The following is an 18,346-nucleotide window of genomic DNA, read 5'->3' as shown; positions in this document are numbered from 1 at the left end:
ATCTCTTTTTGCAGATGATATGATAGTATTCTTGGAAAATCCTAGAGATTCAATTAAAAAGTTAATTGAAGCAATGAATATTTTTTTTTTTTAAAGCAAAGAACCAGGATATAAAACAAACCCACATAAATCATCAGCATTTCTATATATTGTCAATAAAGAACTGCAAGAGATAGTAAAATATGTTTCATATAAAGTTACATAAGCAATATAAAGTACCTGGGTATCCCTGCTAAAACAAATCTTGGAATTATATGGACATAACTATAAAACACTATAAAATGTTCTGTTTTCTCTAAAATATAATCGTTCTCTTGGGGGCAGGTTTTCTTTGGGAGAGCTTCTGGAGGCAGCCTTAGTTTCAGTTCAATTCAATAATCCCAAATCTTTTTTTTTTTTTTTTTATCTTCCAGAGTTCAAATCTGGCCTCAGATTTTATTATTATTATTATTAGTCTCATGACCCTGTTACCTTCATCCTGTTTGCCTCAGTTTCTTTTTTTTTTCTTTTTTTTTAAATTAAATTTAATTTTTAAATTAATTTTATAATTATAACATTTTTTGACAGTACATATGCATAAGTAATTTTTTACAACATTATTCTTTGTACTCCCTTCTGTTCTGAATTTTTTCCCTCCTTTCCTCCACCCCTTCCCCTAGATGGCAGGCATTCCCATACAAATTAAATATGTTATAGTATATCCTAGGTACAGCATATATGTGCAGAACTGAATTTTGTTGTTGTTGTTGTTGTTGCAAAGGAAGAATTGGATTTGGAAGGTAAAAATAACCTGGGGAGAAAACCAAAAAATGCTAACAGTTTACACTCGTTTCCCAGTGTTCCTTCTCTGGGTGTAGCTGATTCTGTCCATCATTGCTCAATTGGAATTGGAATAATTCCAAATCTTAGCTTGATATAGCACCTTGTAAGAATCCTAACAAAACACTTTTTAGTCAAATAAAGCCAGAAAATAATTGGAGAAATATTAATTGTTCATAGGTGGGCTATGCCAATATAATAAAAATGACAATTCTACCTAATCTAATATACTTATTCAATACCATCTCAATGAAGTTACTCTCCAAAAAATTATTGAGCTTGAAAAAAATGATAACAAAATTCATTTGGAAGGACAAAACATCACGGACATAAAAATATTAATGAATTAAAATGTAAAGGAAGGAGGTCTAGAAGTAGCAGATTTTAAACTGTATTATAAGGTGCTAATTATAAAAACTATCTGGTACTAGCTAAGAAATACAAAGGTGTATTAGTGGAATAAAATAGATATATAATATACAGTAATAAATGATTATAGTAATCTTGTGTTTGATAAATGCAAAGATTTAAGCTTTTGGGATAAGAATTCACATGGCAATAAAATAGTTGGGAAAATTGGAAAGCAATCTGATACAAACTAGATATAGATAAATATCTTACACCATTTACCCAAATAAAGTTAAAATGGACATATGACCTAGACATAAAGGGACATAAATAAATTAGAAGAATATGAAATGTATTATCTATCACATTTATGCATAGGAGAAGGATTTATGAATACACAAGAAATAGAAAGTATTATGAGATGTAAAATAGATAATTTTGATTACATTAAATTAAATAAGGTTTTGTACAAATAAAATCAACATAGCCAAGATTAGAAAAAAAAAGCAAATTATTGGGGGAAAAGTTTTGTAGACAGAATTATTTCTTGGGTAAATGCTTTATATCTCAAATATCTCTATGTAGAGAATTCTGTTAAATTTACTAGAATAAGAGTCATTCCCCAAAGGATATGAAAAGGCAGCTTTTAGATGAAATCAAAATTTCATAGTTACATGAAAAAATGCTTTAAGTCATTAGTAATTAGAGAAATGCAAATTAAAACAAGTTTGAGATTCTACCTCACATGTATCAGATTGGCTAAAATGATTGAAAGGGGAAATGACAAATATTGTAGAGGATGAGGGAAAATTGGGACACTAATATATTATTGATAGAATTGTGAACTTATTCAACCATTTTGCAAAGCAATCTGGAATTATGACCAAAGAGTTATAAGAGTGTACATATCTTTTGGTCTAGCAATATCATTATTAGATCTGTTTTCCAAGGTGATCAAGGTGTTCCAAAAGTATTTATAGCAGCTCTCTTTGTGGTATCATAGAACATGAAATTGAAGGGATGCCCATCAATTGGGGAATGGCTCAGTAAATTGTGGTATGTGATAGAATACTTTTGCACTATAAGAAATGATGAATAGATTGATTTTAGAAAAACATGCAAAGACTTGAATGAAATAATGAAGAATGAAAAGAACAGAATCAAGAGAATATCATAACCATAATAGCAATATTGTTTAAATTGTAATTAATTGTGAATGACTAAGCTATTCTGAGCATGATGAATATTTAAATCATCTGCAAAGGACTTATAAAGGAAGGTCCACCTCCAGAAAAAGAAAATACTGTATAGTTTCACATATGTTCTTGTGTCAAATTTCAGCCTTTTCTAGAGGGATTGAGAGGAGAAAGGAACTTAGAGTTCAAAATGTAACAAAAACTAATTTTTTTTTTTTAAGATATGGTTTAACACCAGCTTGCTCTTATAAACCAGAAAGAAGGTAGTTCTGGCAAAAGTCTCTCTTTCTGAGGTTGGACAAGAAGAAACCCCAGTCACTCTAGAATAATCAAAGAATTTGCCTGTGTCCTCTCTCAGCAAGGGGTTGGGGCATAAAATGATCATAGATCTATAGCTGGAAGGGGCTTCACATGTTACCTAATCCTACTCCCTCATTTTATAGATGGGGAAGGAGGCCCTGGGAGTTCACCCAAGGTCACATACCAAGTAGGCACCTCCACAAAAGATGTTCCTTACAACATAGTACCACCACATATGACCTCATCAAGTTGGTTGGGGAAACTTATCAAATTGATCAGGTCTTCACCTATAGTTCCTTTCATCTCTTATCCCATAACTTTTACAGCCATTAACTAGTCAAGTTTCTTGGCCTTTACTCAGATTGTTGCATTAAGGAGATGGGATCTGCTAAAGTCAGGAATGGAAATTCCAAGAACACTGATATTAATTATCATGCCAATCACAACTGTTAAAAAACCTGGGCCACTTTTGGGACACTAGACGAGATGAAAAGGTTCATTAGGATGTCAGGTGGCAACACATGTGAAAGCAGCTACATAAAAAGGATGGGTTCATGCTGCAGTGGGCTAGGGCACTCCATTTCTCACTCTCTCCCTCACTTGTCCAGGAGTTATAATCCTTCTCTGAAAACCTAACCACACAGTACAGACCTCCTAATGCCAGCCTAAGGAAGCAAGGCAGAGATGATATGACCCCAGCTCTGAGCAAAGATCACAGAGTGGGAACTTGAAAGCAGCTATCTCTGGGGAGAAGACAGCTGCTCACCTTAATTCCTCAGATCCTCTGATGAACTATTTTAGGAACCACTTGGGTTACAGTAAAGCTATCTATTCCAACAAAAGCTTCTGGGAGAGTTTAGGGAAAATGAAGTTGTGAACACAATCTATTACAGGGGTGGTTGCTGGTTCTAGTAATGGAAATGGCTGACCCTTTACCTTAGTGGCAAGTGGTAGTTAAAAAGTTTGAATATTATCTATTTTTAAATTAGGATTTCTTGTCATAAAGTATTCTGAGAATGTCTTTTTCTTTTGGTTCAAAGTAGGGAAAGATGGAAGGATATTAATGGGAAATGAAGCATGAGCTATATTTAGTGATGATCTGATTTGGGATAAATTTATCAAACATATTCTGTTAATAAAATTTTTATATTTCAAACCCCAGACCAAGCGGGGGAGACAGATGCTTCCAGATCATTTCTCATCTGCTGCTACTTCTGCATTTAGGAAAATTTTCTGAACTATCTGCAATTACAGTATCAATCCCTTTTTAATAAATTTTGAATATATCTAACCTCTCTATATGAGGATTACCCCTCCTAATTAAGCTTCAAATTCTTTTGAGGAAGGGTGTAGCAGAGCCCAGTTCTGACTTCTTCCTATTATCAGAAAGATAGAGAAGCCAGGAGAGACAGCCCCACAAGGCGACAGCTTCCTATTGTCTTTTGTGGATACACACTGTATCAAAAATGTACAGTCAAGAATAGGAAAGAAACTAAATGAGGGTGAAATTTTGAGGATAGGATGTGGGTCACAATGATCCCCAGCTGAAAAGTTTCTCTCCTCAAATTTTTCTTCCTTTTTTAGAGACATGGGAGTTCCTATGAAATTCTACCTTATGTCATTCCTTATTTGTGACCATGCCATACTCTCCCTCCCTTCTAAGTTACTTGAGGGTAGGAACATCAAGGTTTCCCTTATGCTACATTTGTAACCCTAGGATAGATAATAGGAGGCAACTGAATGATACAGGAGATAGAGCTCTGGCCCTGAAATTAATCTCAGAAATTTACTAGCTGTGCAAGCCTTAGCATGTAACTCAATCTATGTCTGCCTCAGTTTCCCATTCTGTAAAGTAGGGATAATAATAACAAATGGGACAGCCAGGTGGTACAATGACTGGAGTACCAGGCCTAGATTAGGAACACTCATCTTCCTGAGTTCAAATCCAGTCTCAGACACTCACTAGCTGTGTGGCCCTGGATAAATCATTTACTCCTATTTGCCTCGGTTTTTTCATCTGTAAAATAGGGTTGGCAAACCACTCCCGGATCTTTGCCAAGAAAATCCCAGATGGGATCAAATAGAGTCAAACAAGACTGAACAGCAACAATAATATCTACCTCTGAAAGTTATATATAGTACCTATATCTCAAGATCGTTGTGAGGATAAAAGATTTGTAAAATGCTTTGCAAACCAACCTTAAAGGGTTATGTTAACTACTGTTATTAATGAATGCTGTCTTGGTTTCAGAGGTGCCCGGCTGCTAAATAATAATCTGCTGTCTTATATTGGGAAGAGCACTGAATTTGGAGTCAGAAGATGTGGATTCATAGTCTAATTCTGCCCGCCACATTGCTGTAAGACCGTGGGCAAATCACTTTGCCCCTTTGTGCTTCAGTTTTCTCATCAATCCGTTAATAAGTCTTAATCACTTACCATGTGCCAAGCCCTCGGTACACGCTGGAAAAAAAAAGATGTAACGAAAACCGTCCCTGCTTTCAGGTGGCTTATATTTTTCTGGGGGTGACATGTAAACTCAAAACATATCTGACACAAGTATGAGGGTGGGGGTGTCAGTACCTTTGGGGAGATTAGGAAAAAGAGGTGGCATGAGAGCTGAACTTTAGAGAATTGTAAAGGTCCAGATGAGGTGGGAAGTAAGTTGCAGGTGTGGGGAAAGTGCGTGGAAAGGCTTGGAGGTGAGAGGGGGGAGTGGGAGTGTGTGTGCGTGTGTGTGTGCATGTGTGTATGTGTGTGAGTGAGTGTGTGTGTATGTGTGTGTGTGCGTGTGTGTGAGTGTGTGTATGTGTATGAGTGTGTGTGAGTGTGTGTGTGTACGTGTGTATGTGTGGGTGTGAGTGTGTGTGTATGTGTGGGTGTGAGTGTGTGTATGTGTGTGTGTAAGTGTGTGTGTGTGTGAGTGTGTGTGTGTGAGTGTATGTGTATGTGTGTGAGTGTGTGTGTACGTGTGTATGTGTGTGTGTGTGTGTGTGTGTGTATGTGTGGGTGTGAGTGTGTGTGTATGTGTGGGTGTGAGTGTGTGTATGTGTGTGTGAGTGTGTGTGTGTGTGTGTGTGTGTGTGTGTGTGTGTGTGTGTGTGTGTGTGTGTGTGTGTGTGTGTGTGTGTGTGTGTGTGTGTGTGTGTGTGTGTGTGTGTGTGTGTGTGTAAAACACAAGGGTGGGGCAGCGGGCTTGGGGATGGCCAATGGGAGGGGGTCTCGGGCCGCTCCGGGGGCGGGACGAAGTGCTCTAGCCAGCCCGAGGCGGACCCCGAGGGGCGGGACCCGGAGGGCGGAGCTCCGCAGCCTCTCCCAAGCTCCCGCCTCGGCCCCGCTGCAGCTGCGACCCGAAGCGTTGCAAGCGGAGCCCAGAGGGGATCCAGGAGACGGAGGGGCGGGGCTCTGGCCGTGGCCGTGGCCGTGGCCGTGGCCGAGACCGTGACCGTCAGCGAGCAGAGCCCGCCGAGCCTTCGGCCTGGCCCGCGCCGGCGCTAGCCCGGGTCCCGGCCCCCGGCCCCGCACCGCTCCTCGGGCGGCCGCAGCCATGGCGGCCCCGGAGCCGGCGCGGCGGGGCCGGGAGCGGGAGGACGAGAGCGAGGACGAGAGTGAGATCCTGGAAGAGAGTCCGTGCGGCCGCTGGCAGAAGCGCCGGGAGCAGGTGGGGCCCGGGCCCCCGGGGCTGGGAGCGGCCGAACGGCCTGGGACTGAGAAGGACTTGGCCCAGATGGGGCGCGAGCGTTAGGAACGGATCCTGGAAAGGGGGCTGTCTGGGGGGCGGCCTCGTGGAGTCCCTAGGAACCTGGGGGTTCGTGGGGCCTGGGCTGTGAACGAGGAGCTCTGGGAAAGGGAGACACTAGGACCCAGGGGCCACGTGAGCCTGAGGCTAGGGGGAGATACTGGGACCCCGAGGGTTCTTGGGCGGGGACATTAGATCCCTTGGTGAAAAGGAAATTGTCGGACTAAAGCGGCTGAGTGGGAGGGATCCAGGGCTTCTCCCCGGTCTTTGGATTTATGTATAGGGGTCAGTAGGTACCCAGGGATAGTTGAGGGCACTGAGGCGGCGGGTCGAGAGATAGGAGAAAAAGTAGCTGCTATTTGCTGTGCTTTTGGGGCGGGGGGGGGGGGTTCAAAGTGTTATCTGTTGGAGGGGACCAGCTGCAGAAGTCTGCCACTGTGGGGAGGCGGGGTGGGGCCCTGAGGGGCTCCGGGGGATGGGGATCTTCTGTCTGCTTTGGCTCAGTGCCCAGGACCTGATTCCTTAGTCCCACACGAGCTCCCTTTTGCTGAGCCCTGTGGGGCCCCTACTTTTTGCCTCACTCCTTTTAGACCCAGAGGAGACAGGCAGACGGACACGTTCTCCTATTAGAGTTGGGGGAGAGCAGGGACAGATACCTTTTTTCAGCCTGTACAAGGAGGAACTGCGCAGTACTGTAGTGGGGTGGGATGAAGACTCTTAGTAAGGCCCCTACTTTTTGTCTCAGTCCCTTTAGAGCAAAGGGAGAAAGGGGTCGGGGGTCTCTCAGTGAAGGGAGGAAAGGGGGACTAGGAAAAAGGCTTCATTCCCCCCCACTCCTGTGTATCATATACCAAGGCAAAGGGCCACAGTATCACGTTGGGGAGGGGGTATCTGCCACAGGCTGGGGGAGTGGGGCATTCCTAGTTTCATTAATCCTCTTCTGCTGTTTTCCAAGTCCCTGGGCTCTAAGGAAAGCTTGTAGTTTTTTTTGGGGGGGGTTGAAGGGGAGATGGGACTTCATCAGAAGCCACCTCTTTGGAAGCATTCTGGGTGAAAGTCAAGTTCTTAGATATTTAAGATGCTAGATAGTATCTTAGGGGACCAAATGGACCCCTGTTCCTCAGTTATTTTAGCCTTCCCTTTTGGATCAGGCGACAGCTCTGTTCCCTCCTCTGCCCTCCCCTTCCCTTCTGAGTCCAGCCTAGAGATGAGAGGAGCCTTTGTGTGACCCAAGGGGGCCAGGGAAGGGAAGGGGGGTGGGGCTGGCATGGGCCTGTGTCTTTGCCCAGCTTGTCCAATTCCCCTCCCCTTGGCCCTGATCCATGACTTGCCTGGCCCCCTTCATAACCACACCTCACGGAGCGAAGCTTGAGCCCCTAACCTGCCAGGCCCCTGCCTTGTACAGTCCTGGCTTCTGTTACCATGAATAATCCCATTCCCTCCCCAGGTCAACCAGGGCAACATGCCAGGGATCCAGAGCACTTTCCTAGCCATGGATACTGAGGAGGGTGTGGAGGTTGTGTGGAATGAGCTGCACTTCACGGACAGAAAGGCCTTTAAGGCTCATGAGGTGACCTCTCACCCCACTCACCCCCAGCATCCACTGATTCTATCTTTTGCCTCCTGTCTATGCTTCAACTCTCCCTCCACCCTCTGATCCCTTAGGAGAAGATCCAGACCATGTTTGAACAGCTGGTGCTTGTGGACCATCCCAACATTGTCAAACTGCACAAGTACTGGCTGGACACGCCAGAATCCAAGGCCCGGGTAAGCCCAGCATCATGTCTAGTACAGAACCTACCTCTTGTCCTATTCTAGGCTGGACCCTGTCCCACCCCTGTCCCTTCCCTCCCCCTGTCTTTGAGGCAATGGGTGGGGAGGGACAAGACTAGCCTGCCATCTAAATTCCTCCTGCTGCTCATTAACCTCCTCCTGTGGGTCATTCCTCACTGTCAAGGGTTGGTGGGGGGATCTCTGGGGAGGAGAATATGTAGACCTGAACTCCGTCTTATCCATCTAGGTGATCTTCATCACTGAGTATGTCTCTTCAGGCAGCCTCAAGCAGTTTTTGAAGAAGACGAAAAAAAACCACAAGGCTATGAATGCCCGGGTATGGAGGATATGGGGGGAGGGGGCTGTTGGTGTTGAGGAACGTACTATTTAGCAGTATCTGGGCTCAGAGGATTTTAACTTGTCAATTGGTGCCCAGTGGAGAATGAGCCTTATTTCCCTGAAGCCCTCTTCTTCCCTCTGCCCCTAGGCCTGGAAACGCTGGTGTACACAGATTTTGTCTGCTCTCAGGTGAGGCGACTCTGTCCCCCACACACACACACACACATACTTTGTGTTTTCCTCACCTCATTTCATATCCCCAGTTCACCCCTCTAGTCCATCCACCCCCTTGGCTTTTAGTCCCCTATCTCCTCCCTTCAGTCTTTTATTTTTTCCAGTATCTAATTTCTTTTTTGACAAATACAAGCCATGTGACTATGGGCTAGTCACTTGAAGTTCTAGTGCTCCAGAAAACTCTGAAATAAAATGTTACAGATGAGTTGCCAATCTGCACTGATAAAGTTTCTGCACTAGGAGTTCTTCACACCAGTGAAATCATAGATTTGAAACCCTACCCTTGAAACATACAATCCTTTTTAATACTATATCCCCTGGTCTCTGGCTTTTTCTGACTCTAAGCCTCATGTCCCCTCAGCTTTCTTCACTCGTGCAGCCCTCCCATCATTCATGGCAACTTGACCAGTGACACCATCTTCATCCAGCACAATGGCTTAATCAAGATTGGTTCTGGTGAGGCTGGACTGGGGGACCAGAGAAGTGGAGGGAGAGCAAAAAAAGAGGGAAAACCTCTTTTTGCTGGCTCTGCTCCTCCCCCCCACCCATTCATGTTTTTCTCTCTTTCTCCCTCAGTTTGGCATAGGGTATTCTCCAATGGTGAGTTTAAGACAAGGATGGGTGGGTGGGAGTAGATGGGGGTAGATCAAGTACTTGTTGGGGAAAGTCCTTCGGATCCACCTTCAGTCTCTCAATCTGCTCTCTCCAGCAATTCCAGATGATCTCCGTAGCCCCATACGCATTGAGCGAGAGGAGCAGCGAAACTTGCATTTTTTTCCCCCGGAGTATGGCCGTGAGTGACCACTGGGACCCCTAGGGCTGTCTTCCAGATCTCCTCTTTCCTTACAGTTCTTCACGTCCACTCCCTTATTCTCATCCCCCTAACCCTTTTAGTACCTGCACCATCTCCCTTGATCCCTGACTCTGTGAGACCTCCTTGAATTTTGACCCTGTGGTATACATCCCACCTCCCCCACCCTTGCTTCCTCGATTTCAGAGGTTGCTGACGGGACAGCTGTGGACATCTTTTCCTTCGGGATGTGTGCACTGGAGGTATTGGCCCCCCTCCCCCTGGTCTTCCCAGCATGGCCTTCTTGCTCACTCCTACCCTTCCTACCCAGCATGCCTTTTCCAGTCCCTCCTTAGGATCCTCCACCCTCCTTCCTCACCCTGAGCAGAGTCCTTGGTCATTCCTACCTCTTCTTAAACTGCCACACCCGCCCTCCCATCCCGCTTCCTGCCCCTGCTTTCCCTATTTCTCTCTTACGCTGAATGAGAGCAACTTAGCCTCTGTCTTTGATGTCCTTCCCTTTTCAGATGGCTGTGCTAGAAATCCAGTCCAATGGGGACACCCGAGTGACTGAAGAGGCCATTGCCCGTGCCCGTCATTCCCTGAGTGACCCTAATATGCGGGTAAATCTACGCCCCCTCTCATTTCTTCCTTGACATTTTTCCCCATTCCACCAGCCATATATTTTATTTGGTGTCAAACTCGGCTTTGCTTTTCTCTTTCCCTGTGGAGTTTCTTCCTGATTGCCAACATTGTAGAATGTCTACAAGGGGGTCATAGTAGTCAGAAATCATAGATTAAGGTCTAGAAAGAACCTTAAAGGGCATCTGGTCCAATCCTCTCATTTTTCAGAGAAAGAAACCCAGAGATATTATGTTGCTTGCTTAAGGTCACACAGCCCAGCTCCCGAGATTCCAGTCTGACCCAGCAACCCAGCCCCCAGGTCACATATATAGCCTTTCTGTAGGATTCATATGATTTATTATTTGCTGAAAAATTAGTATGTACACTTATGTGCCGGCTTTTGATGTTACTGTCCTGGATCTCTGTATGATCATTCAGTGGTCAAGGGCAACTCTTTTTACTGCCTGGCCTTATTGGGGTGGGAGGGTGAGGCTGCATGCCAAGGCATTTGCGGTTAAATGACTTAGGGTCACAAAGTAAATGTCTGAGATCTAATTTGAACTCTGAGCTTCCTGAATCTGGGGTCTATGTTCTAGCCACTGCGCCACCTAGCTGTCTTTTGCCTACCCTTATTTAAGAATACATATTGTGGCCTAGGTATTTCCCATGATGGCCATTCTCTCTCAATCCTTGCCTGACTCCATAGTTCTTTTCCTACAGTCCCTGACAAGACAACTCCTGATAACATGGAGAAGTCTGGACCCCAGATTTTTCCTGTGGGCCTTAGATCTTGTACTCAGTGTGAAGACCCCCTTTTGGGGGTCCCCCTCCCAAGCCTACATGTTGAAGAACAGTTATTTCCTACTGGGATTGAAGGAGACTCGATCCTCCACCCCCAGGCCATCAATATACATGTTAGAGACACTCCCTCCCCTAGAATGTCAAGCCTTACTCTCATCCTTCTTGTTGCTTGCCTCTCTAAAAGACCTTTCTATTTCTTAAAGTTGGCTTTGATTTATCAGGTATGTCTTAAGCTCTTGTTCTGGGGAGCCAGCCCGATGAAATCTGCCTAGAATCCATGAGCAAAATCATGGCTTCCATTGTGGCCCATTTTCTTTTCATTTTATATCAGTTAAGTAGGGAAATGAATGCTCCCTTCCCTTGTTGTTAGGCACTTAATAACTGTTTCTGTAACATGTTTAGGTTTACATAGTATTCCCCTCACAACAATATTATCAGGGTTGACGTGCAAATGTTATTTTTTGGCGTGATCCCACAGCTATTAAGTATCAAGAGCAGGTATCTGAATCCAGGTTTCCCACTCCTTAGTCCAGTGCCTTTTTCCTCTAGGTTACTTTTAGCTTTATAGTTCTATTTTCCTAGATGTGAACCAATGACCCCATTATCTCAAGTAACTTTTTTATATTGCCACCTTGTTACACTGCTCTCATTCCTGGAGCAGTGACTTAGTAAACCCCTGTTATGTTACAAGATTGGAGCTGAACACTAAAACTACAAGACTGAATAAAGGATACAATCCCTAGTCTTAAGGAGCTTAAAACCTAGAGATCTTTTTCAGTTGAACTCTACTGTCTGATCATATCTTTTCCCTGCCTTATACTTGTTATACTTGTTAAATTGATTTTTTTTAACCTTACTGTACAACTTAAAATTTATATCCATCAAATTTCATCTTTTTAGATTTGATTCCTTTTTCTTTTAAGAGCTTTTTGAATCCTAAGTGTTATCTGGCCCTACTGGTTTTCTGTCATCTGCAAATCTAAGTTATTGATCAAATTGTTAATCTTTAGAGGGTCCAAGATGGATCCCCAAGGCATTCCTACAAATTGATATTCAGTTAGTCAATCAATAAGCATTTCTTAAGTGCCAAGTACTGTTTTCCAGGGTGGCAATATTAAAACCAAAAAATGAAATTGTCTCTGCCCTTAAAAAGCTTATATTCTAGTGGAGGAGACAACATTTGTGTGAATGAATAAGTAAATCCAGCGTAAACCATACAAATTAATTTATAATGCTGGGTACTAGCAGAAGAGGCTGCTATCAGTCAGGAAGCACCGCCAATTCAAAGATTCAGAAACAGAAAAGAATGTCACTTGGGTGGAACAGCAAGGATGACAGTTTGGTTGGAAGCCCAGAAGGGGAAATTGGAGCCAGGATGTGAAGGGTTTTAAATGTCAGATGGAGGAGCTTAATCCTTGAGTCTAAATGTAGTAGGGTGCCACTGAATTTACTAAGCAGAAGAATGATATGGTTCAATTAATACTTTTTAAATTTTCAATATGTCAGTTGTGTAGAGGATGGATAAGAAAGGGGAAATATTTGAAGATGGGAAACCAATTGGGAGGCTATTGTAGTAGTCCAAATGAGAATCAATGAGAGTCTGATTTAGATGGTATAGTCTTCTGAGAAGAGAGAAGGGAAGGTAGACTTGACAAGTGATAAATCTTGGATATGGTGTGTGTATGTATGTGTGAATGTGTGAAGTGGGGAGAGGAAGAAGAGAGAGAGAGAGAGAGAGGGAGGGATGAGGGAAGGGAAACATTGATCTGTTAGTGATTGGTCACCCAATCTACCTAATCTTGTTAATATTCTGTCTCTATTTGTATGTCTTGTCCAAAAGGAAATAATGAGATACTTGGTTAAGGATGTTTTATAAAGTGACCCAGAAATAGCAAGGCCTGAGGGTTTGCCCCTCCCCATCATGATTTTGTGATTGTTTGAGTACCTTTTTTTCTTTGGCATAGTCTTTTTTTGGTTGGGATCTCATGTAGGGGCTGTGAGAATGTGTCAGTCTCTCTACAGTTTTGGCATCCCTGGTGACGTTTGGCATCTCTTTTCCTCGTTTCCATGTCTTCTTTTCTTTTTGTTTTTAAATATAAAATTTGGGTTTTTTGTTTTTTTTGGTTACACTTTCTATGTTTCTTCCCCATTCATTCCTAGAGAACTGCCTCTTATGATAAAATTTGAAAAAAAAAATGGAAAGAAAAATAAGTTCTACAACACTAACCAACATACTAGAAAAGTCTGACATCCAATGCATTTAATATCTTTGGTTACCCCACCTTTTCAAAGAAGGTCATTATAATTTTTTGGCATTCCATTTTTGATTATTTTGTCCTTTCCATTTAGTCGTTATGTATATTGTTTCATGGTGCTACTTACTTGCATCAGTTAATACAGATCTTCCTATACTTCTCTATATTCATTTTATTCATTTCTTGTGAGTAACTAGATCACATAGATTGATACTAGACTTGGAGTCAGGAAGGGTTAGATTCCTTCCTTGTGAATCCGAGCAATCCCTTAACTCCTCTTAGCCTCAGTTTCTTCATCTTTGAAGTGGGAATAATAATCTACTTCATAGGCTTGTTGCAAGAATCTAATGAGGTAGCATAAGTAAAGCACTTTGCAAACTTTCAAGTACTCTATAAATGCAGGTTAGTAGTAATAGTAATAGTAGTATTGAAGTCCTGTAATATTCTATACCACTCCTGAGCCATGAGTTATTCCTCAGTTGATGAGCGTCTGCTTTGTTCCCAGCTTTTTGCCCTCTTCCCATTGTGTCTTAATTGATCTAGAATGCCTTTTGTGCAATATCCCTAGAATTATCTAATGAATGATATAGCAAATGCTCACCTGTGAGCCAAGAAGAACTCCAAAAGCATTGACTTAAAGCTGCAGCCCCCCTCCCTTTGCCATTTGTCTAGCCCTTTTATAAAACAAGGGCCGTCCTCATGACAGCCCCACAAAGGAAGACTGGACAGGTGACAGTGCTATTTTATAGAGAAGGGAAACCGCTTCAGGGAGGGAAGTAATTTGCCCTTGGCCACATGGTAAGTGTTAGTTCTGGGATTTACACTTAGGTTTCCTAATTGTACTTGGATCACCCTCTATCTGAACACTGTTACCTCTGTTGGCATCTAGAATCTACTACATATTAATCCTATTGAGGCGGAGAGTATAAAGGTTAAAATCACTTTGTAAGGAGTAAACTGAGGCTCCAAGAAACAGTGATGATATCCATGGCTACTATTTATAGAGACTTGGAGAAGTTGCAAAGCTTTTTACATAATTTTCTCAACAATGGGGGTGAGGTAGTACTACAGGTGCTAGTCTCCTCATTTTACAAATGAGAAAACTAAAGCTCAGGATTAAAGACTTGTCTGTGGCCACATGAATAATAGATGCCAAAAGTGAATTGTTGAGAAACACCAAAAGGTCTTCCCGTCTCCAAGTCTAACATTCTTTCTCCTAAACCATGATGTCTCCTTCATTCCTATCTTCTCCCTAGGTTACATGATTGGTCGAACTTGGGCCTCTGACTCCAAATTGGAGGCTCTTTCCAGTATGCTACAGTGATATGTAGTTGGGGAGAGTTACAAAAGTACAAGTGTTCTTACGAAATCTCTAACCATAATAGTAATACTTAACATCTATACAATGCTTTAAGGTTTGCAAAACAAACATTATTTTTGTTTGACACTCACCACAGGCATATGAATTAGATATTTTTATTGCAATATTGCAGATGAGGAAAGAGGCTAAATTTAAGGTTAAGTACCTGGCCCAGGGTCATACAGAAAGTGTCAGAGGCAAAATCCAAACTGTCTTCCTGACTGGCTCCAAATTGTTTACTGTGCCACCTGTTAGATTCATGAAATAGTGAAGAGAGCTTGGTTCATTCTCTGAGTTTCCTAAATTCTCCTTCTGAGAGAGGGTGTGGGAATAGCCCAGTCTCTCTGTAGCTGCCTGACTGTGCCTGGACTTTAAGGATGGTTTCATCTCAGTTCCTCCTACCTTTTACTCATGAACACATACTCAGAAGGGAAAGGCAAGTGCTCATGAATGCCAACATTGGGTCTTTGAGGAAGACAAATCTATCTCAGAAGGAATTGAAATTCTTTTGTTTCATTCTCTTTGCCTTCCCAATTCATTAAAGCTTTCCTAATGTCTCACTATTCAGCTTTCCTTCCTCTGCTCCTCCCAGGAGTTCATCCTGTCGTGCCTTGTCTTGGACCCAGCCTGCCGACCCTCTGCTCACAACCTTCTCTTCCACCGAGTGCTCTTTGAAGTTCACTCACTGAAGCTCTTGGCGGCCCATTGTTTCATCCAGCACCAATGTGAGTGACCCTGAGCATGGAGAAATGCTTTTGGGAATGATCCAGGGATGGAAGGCATCCATTGTAGGTGGGTAGGGGTGTGTGCGTGAGTATCTGGAGCGGATGGATATGGGGGGAAGGAGTGGGCTGCGCTTGTAAGAATGAGTGGGGCCTGGGGGTAGATTTTGGTCCCCAGCACTTAAGTGAAAGAGTGATTGAAGCTAGGGAAGGTATTTGGTTGGCACGTATGAGTTGGCAGGGAGTACTGATGACCTGTGTGAGTAACCATATGAGGCCTCTTCAGACCTGATGCCAGAAAATGTGGTAGAGGAAAAGACGAAAGTGATAGATCTCAACATGGTAATGGCTGAGATTCATCGGACTGGCCGGCCAAGAGTTCAGTGGCGGTGAGTATTTTTCCCATTCCTTTCCATCTCTTTTTTTTTTTTTTCTGAGAGGTCCCGATTACTCAGAAGGGAGAGGGGGAAGTTGAGATCTGTTCTTGTCTCTGAGGACACTTCATCTTTCTTTGAGCATGTGTCCTTCCCTTACCTGTCTCTCCTTTCCACTAGGTACTCTGAGGTCTCCTTCTTAGAGTTGGACAAGTTCCTGGAAGATGTCAGGTAAGGGGGGAGCTACCTGGAACTTTGGATAAGCAGGGTGGGGTAGGAGAAGACATAGGAGGGGAGAGAAGTTAGTGAATTCACTGTCATAGTTTGACCTTTCCCTGCCTCCCCAGGAATGGGATCTACCCACTCATGAACTTCGCTGCCTCCCGGCCCCTGGGACTTCCCCGAGTGCTGGCCCCTCCTCCCGAGGATGCCCGAAAAGCTAAGACCCCCACCCCAGAGCCTTTTGATGTGGAGACCAGGAAGGTGAGCTTGGGAGGATCCCAGAACCTCAGAGCTAGAGGGGACCTCGGAGGCATTTAGTCCAGCCCCCTCCCCCTAGGAAAGCCCCTTGATCATATCAGCATCTGGTCCCTTTACTGGAATACTGGTTCGGTTATTTTTCTCTTGAGTTCGACCCTTTGTGACCCCATTTGGAGTTTTCTTGGCAAAGATACTGGGGGGCTTACGGATGAGGAAACGAAGGCAAAGGGTGAGTGAGACGGGGGTCCACGATCAGGAGCTGAGGGCTGGGAAGAGGAGTCGAACTCCAGGCCTGTGCTCTGGGGCGCCATCTAGCTGCCTAAGAGTCCTAGGAGTTGGAGTTAGAAGTTTGCAAAGTCCTTTCAACTACCTCTAACTGACAAAGAATCACCCGTCCTTGTTTGAATACCTCTAGTGAAAAGAAGTCCACCAGGAGGGGAAGGGGAACAGCAGGGGGTGGGGAGGACAGTGACTTCTCTACTTCCTTCCCCCTCAGGTTGTGCAAATGCAGTGCAACATGGAGATGAATGAGGACAGAGCTCAGTGGCACGTAAGTGGGGTCCAAGGGAGCAGTCACCCAGGGCTTCCCAGCCCTCACAAGACTGGCCCCTGCTCTGCAATCCCTGGCCTGACTCTTTGTCCATTTCTTTAGCTCACTCTGCTCCTGGTCCTGGAAGACAAGTTACACCGACAACTGAGCTATGATCTCCTGCCAAGTAGGCACTTTGCCCCTCCCCTTCTCATGCCTGGCTCTGCCCCTTGCTTGCCCTTGCCTCTCTTACCCACAGCTCTCCTCCTCTTCCTTCCCTTGTCCTTCTCCTTCCTCCCAGCCCAGGCTTGGCGGTGGGCTCCTTGGCTCTGCTCCTGCCCAATCTCAGCTTAGCTTCTGAGTTCCCTGGCTCAGGGTTGGCACTTTCTCTCCCCCTCCCCCATTTCTGTCTGGTATGCCCTGGGAAGTGGCTCCAGGGGGAATTTGGCAGGGTGGGAAGGGGCCTTACTCTATTTTCTGCTCCCTCCAGCTGACAGTTCCAAGGATCTAGCTACAGAGCTGGTTCATTATGGCTTCATTCATGAGGTGAGGGGGGAGGGGTATGAAGGAGCCTGCACAGGGCCCCAGAATAGGAGGGGCTGGGGGTGGAAAAGGACCATGGGGATGAATGGGCTTTAGGGGGAGGAGATGAAAACATCTCCTTCCCCTATCTTCTTCCCCATGGCTGTCCCTCATCCCATTTCCCCCAGGATGATTGTGAAAAACTGGCTGCCTTTCTGGAGAGTACCTTCCACAAATATCGTTCAGCCCCACCCTGATCTGGGCCCTATTGTCTACCTGCTGGGCCCCTTCTTCCTGTAGCCTGGGAAGCATTCCCCAAATATTACCCAGGAGTTCAAGGGCACAGGAAGTTCACATCCTGTCCCAGCCCAGGGCCACAATTTGCTGCTCCCCAACTCTGAAAGGGACTTGGGAATGGGGATGGGGGATATAGGGTTATGCTACTGGAATTGGCTAAGAGAGTGATAAAGTGAGGCAGAGGTGGGTGGGAGTGTCCCCAGAGGAGATGGGAAGGGGGTATACCTGATGCTTCCTCCTTGGTGAAAGACTTGGCAGGGATTAGACTCCCTTTGTCCCCCACCCCCCTCCCAAATAATTTCAGCCATTGAATTCCTATTCCCTTCCCCTTTCCCCCAACGCACACATCTATTTGGGACCAACACCTCCCCCTCCCTCAGAACCCATTCCCTCTCCAGGCTTCTGTGTGGCACACTTGGGATGCCTTTGGCCCCATCATTCTATCCACTTCTGTGGGCTCGGGGTCTATCCTGAGGGATAAGGGGGCTTGTCCTTCTCCCTGACAAACCAATGGTGTCCTTTTCCTCCCCCTTTTCTTTCATTCACAAGGGGGTGTCCCGTGTATTGTTCATGGGATGATGAATAAACAACGTACCTGCACGGATCATAAGCCTGCCATTCTTCTGGGGGATCAGATGGAGGGTCAGTAGAGGGAGGAAAAAGGGCTCCTGGGGATGGGGAAACTGCAATCCAGGGTCAGTTCCAAGCAGGTGATGGAACAGAGTAAGGAGGTTGGATCTGAGATTCAGCAGACCTGAATGCTGGCTTCAGCTTTGCCATACACTGTCTCCTCCACCAAACCACCTAATCTTTAGGTCTCCATTTTCTCAAGAGACACTGGCAAGT

General features: G+C 44.6%; 1 protein-coding gene across 1 annotated transcript; it reads left to right on the top strand.

Annotated features, from left to right (window-relative positions):
- The first annotated feature begins 6,094 nt into the window (after positions 1–6,094).
- NRBP2 (nuclear receptor binding protein 2) lies at positions 6,095–18,104 on the top strand. Its single transcript, XM_074262337.1, has 18 exons — positions 6,095–6,322; positions 7,848–7,970; positions 8,066–8,167; positions 8,421–8,510; positions 8,661–8,701; positions 9,108–9,202; positions 9,323–9,346; positions 9,456–9,539; positions 9,744–9,799; positions 10,064–10,159; positions 15,169–15,301; positions 15,585–15,687; positions 15,853–15,903; positions 16,020–16,155; positions 16,649–16,702; positions 16,805–16,868; positions 17,172–17,227; positions 17,392–18,104. Exons 1-18 carry the CDS (start codon positions 6,209–6,211, stop codon positions 17,458–17,460), a joined length of 1,491 nt encoding a protein of 496 aa, XP_074118438.1. The 5' UTR covers positions 6,095–6,208; the 3' UTR covers positions 17,461–18,104.
- Positions 18,105–18,346: the final 242 nt, after the last annotated feature.

Source organism: Sminthopsis crassicaudata, chromosome 1 (assembly GCF_048593235.1).
Source record: "Sminthopsis crassicaudata isolate SCR6 chromosome 1, ASM4859323v1, whole genome shotgun sequence".
In the NCBI taxonomy this organism is placed as follows: domain Eukaryota; kingdom Metazoa; phylum Chordata; class Mammalia; order Dasyuromorphia; family Dasyuridae; genus Sminthopsis; species Sminthopsis crassicaudata.
The sequence above is the reverse complement of the archived record's forward strand: the minus strand, read 5'-3'. Positions and strand labels throughout refer to the sequence as shown.

Bases quoted from the DNA above. Each gene is read 5' to 3' on its own strand.
- NRBP2 (XM_074262337.1), top strand. From the start codon at position 6,209: ATGGCGGCCCCGGAGCCGGCGCGGCGGGGCCGGGAGCGGGAGGACGAG. The intron at 8,702-9,107 runs GTGAGGCGACTC...ATGTCCCCTCAG, and splicing joins CAGATTTTGTCTGCTCTCAG to CTTTCTTCACTCGTGCAGCC. The intron at 15,302-15,584 runs GTGAGTGACCCT...AGGCCTCTTCAG, and splicing joins TTGTTTCATCCAGCACCAAT to ACCTGATGCCAGAAAATGTG.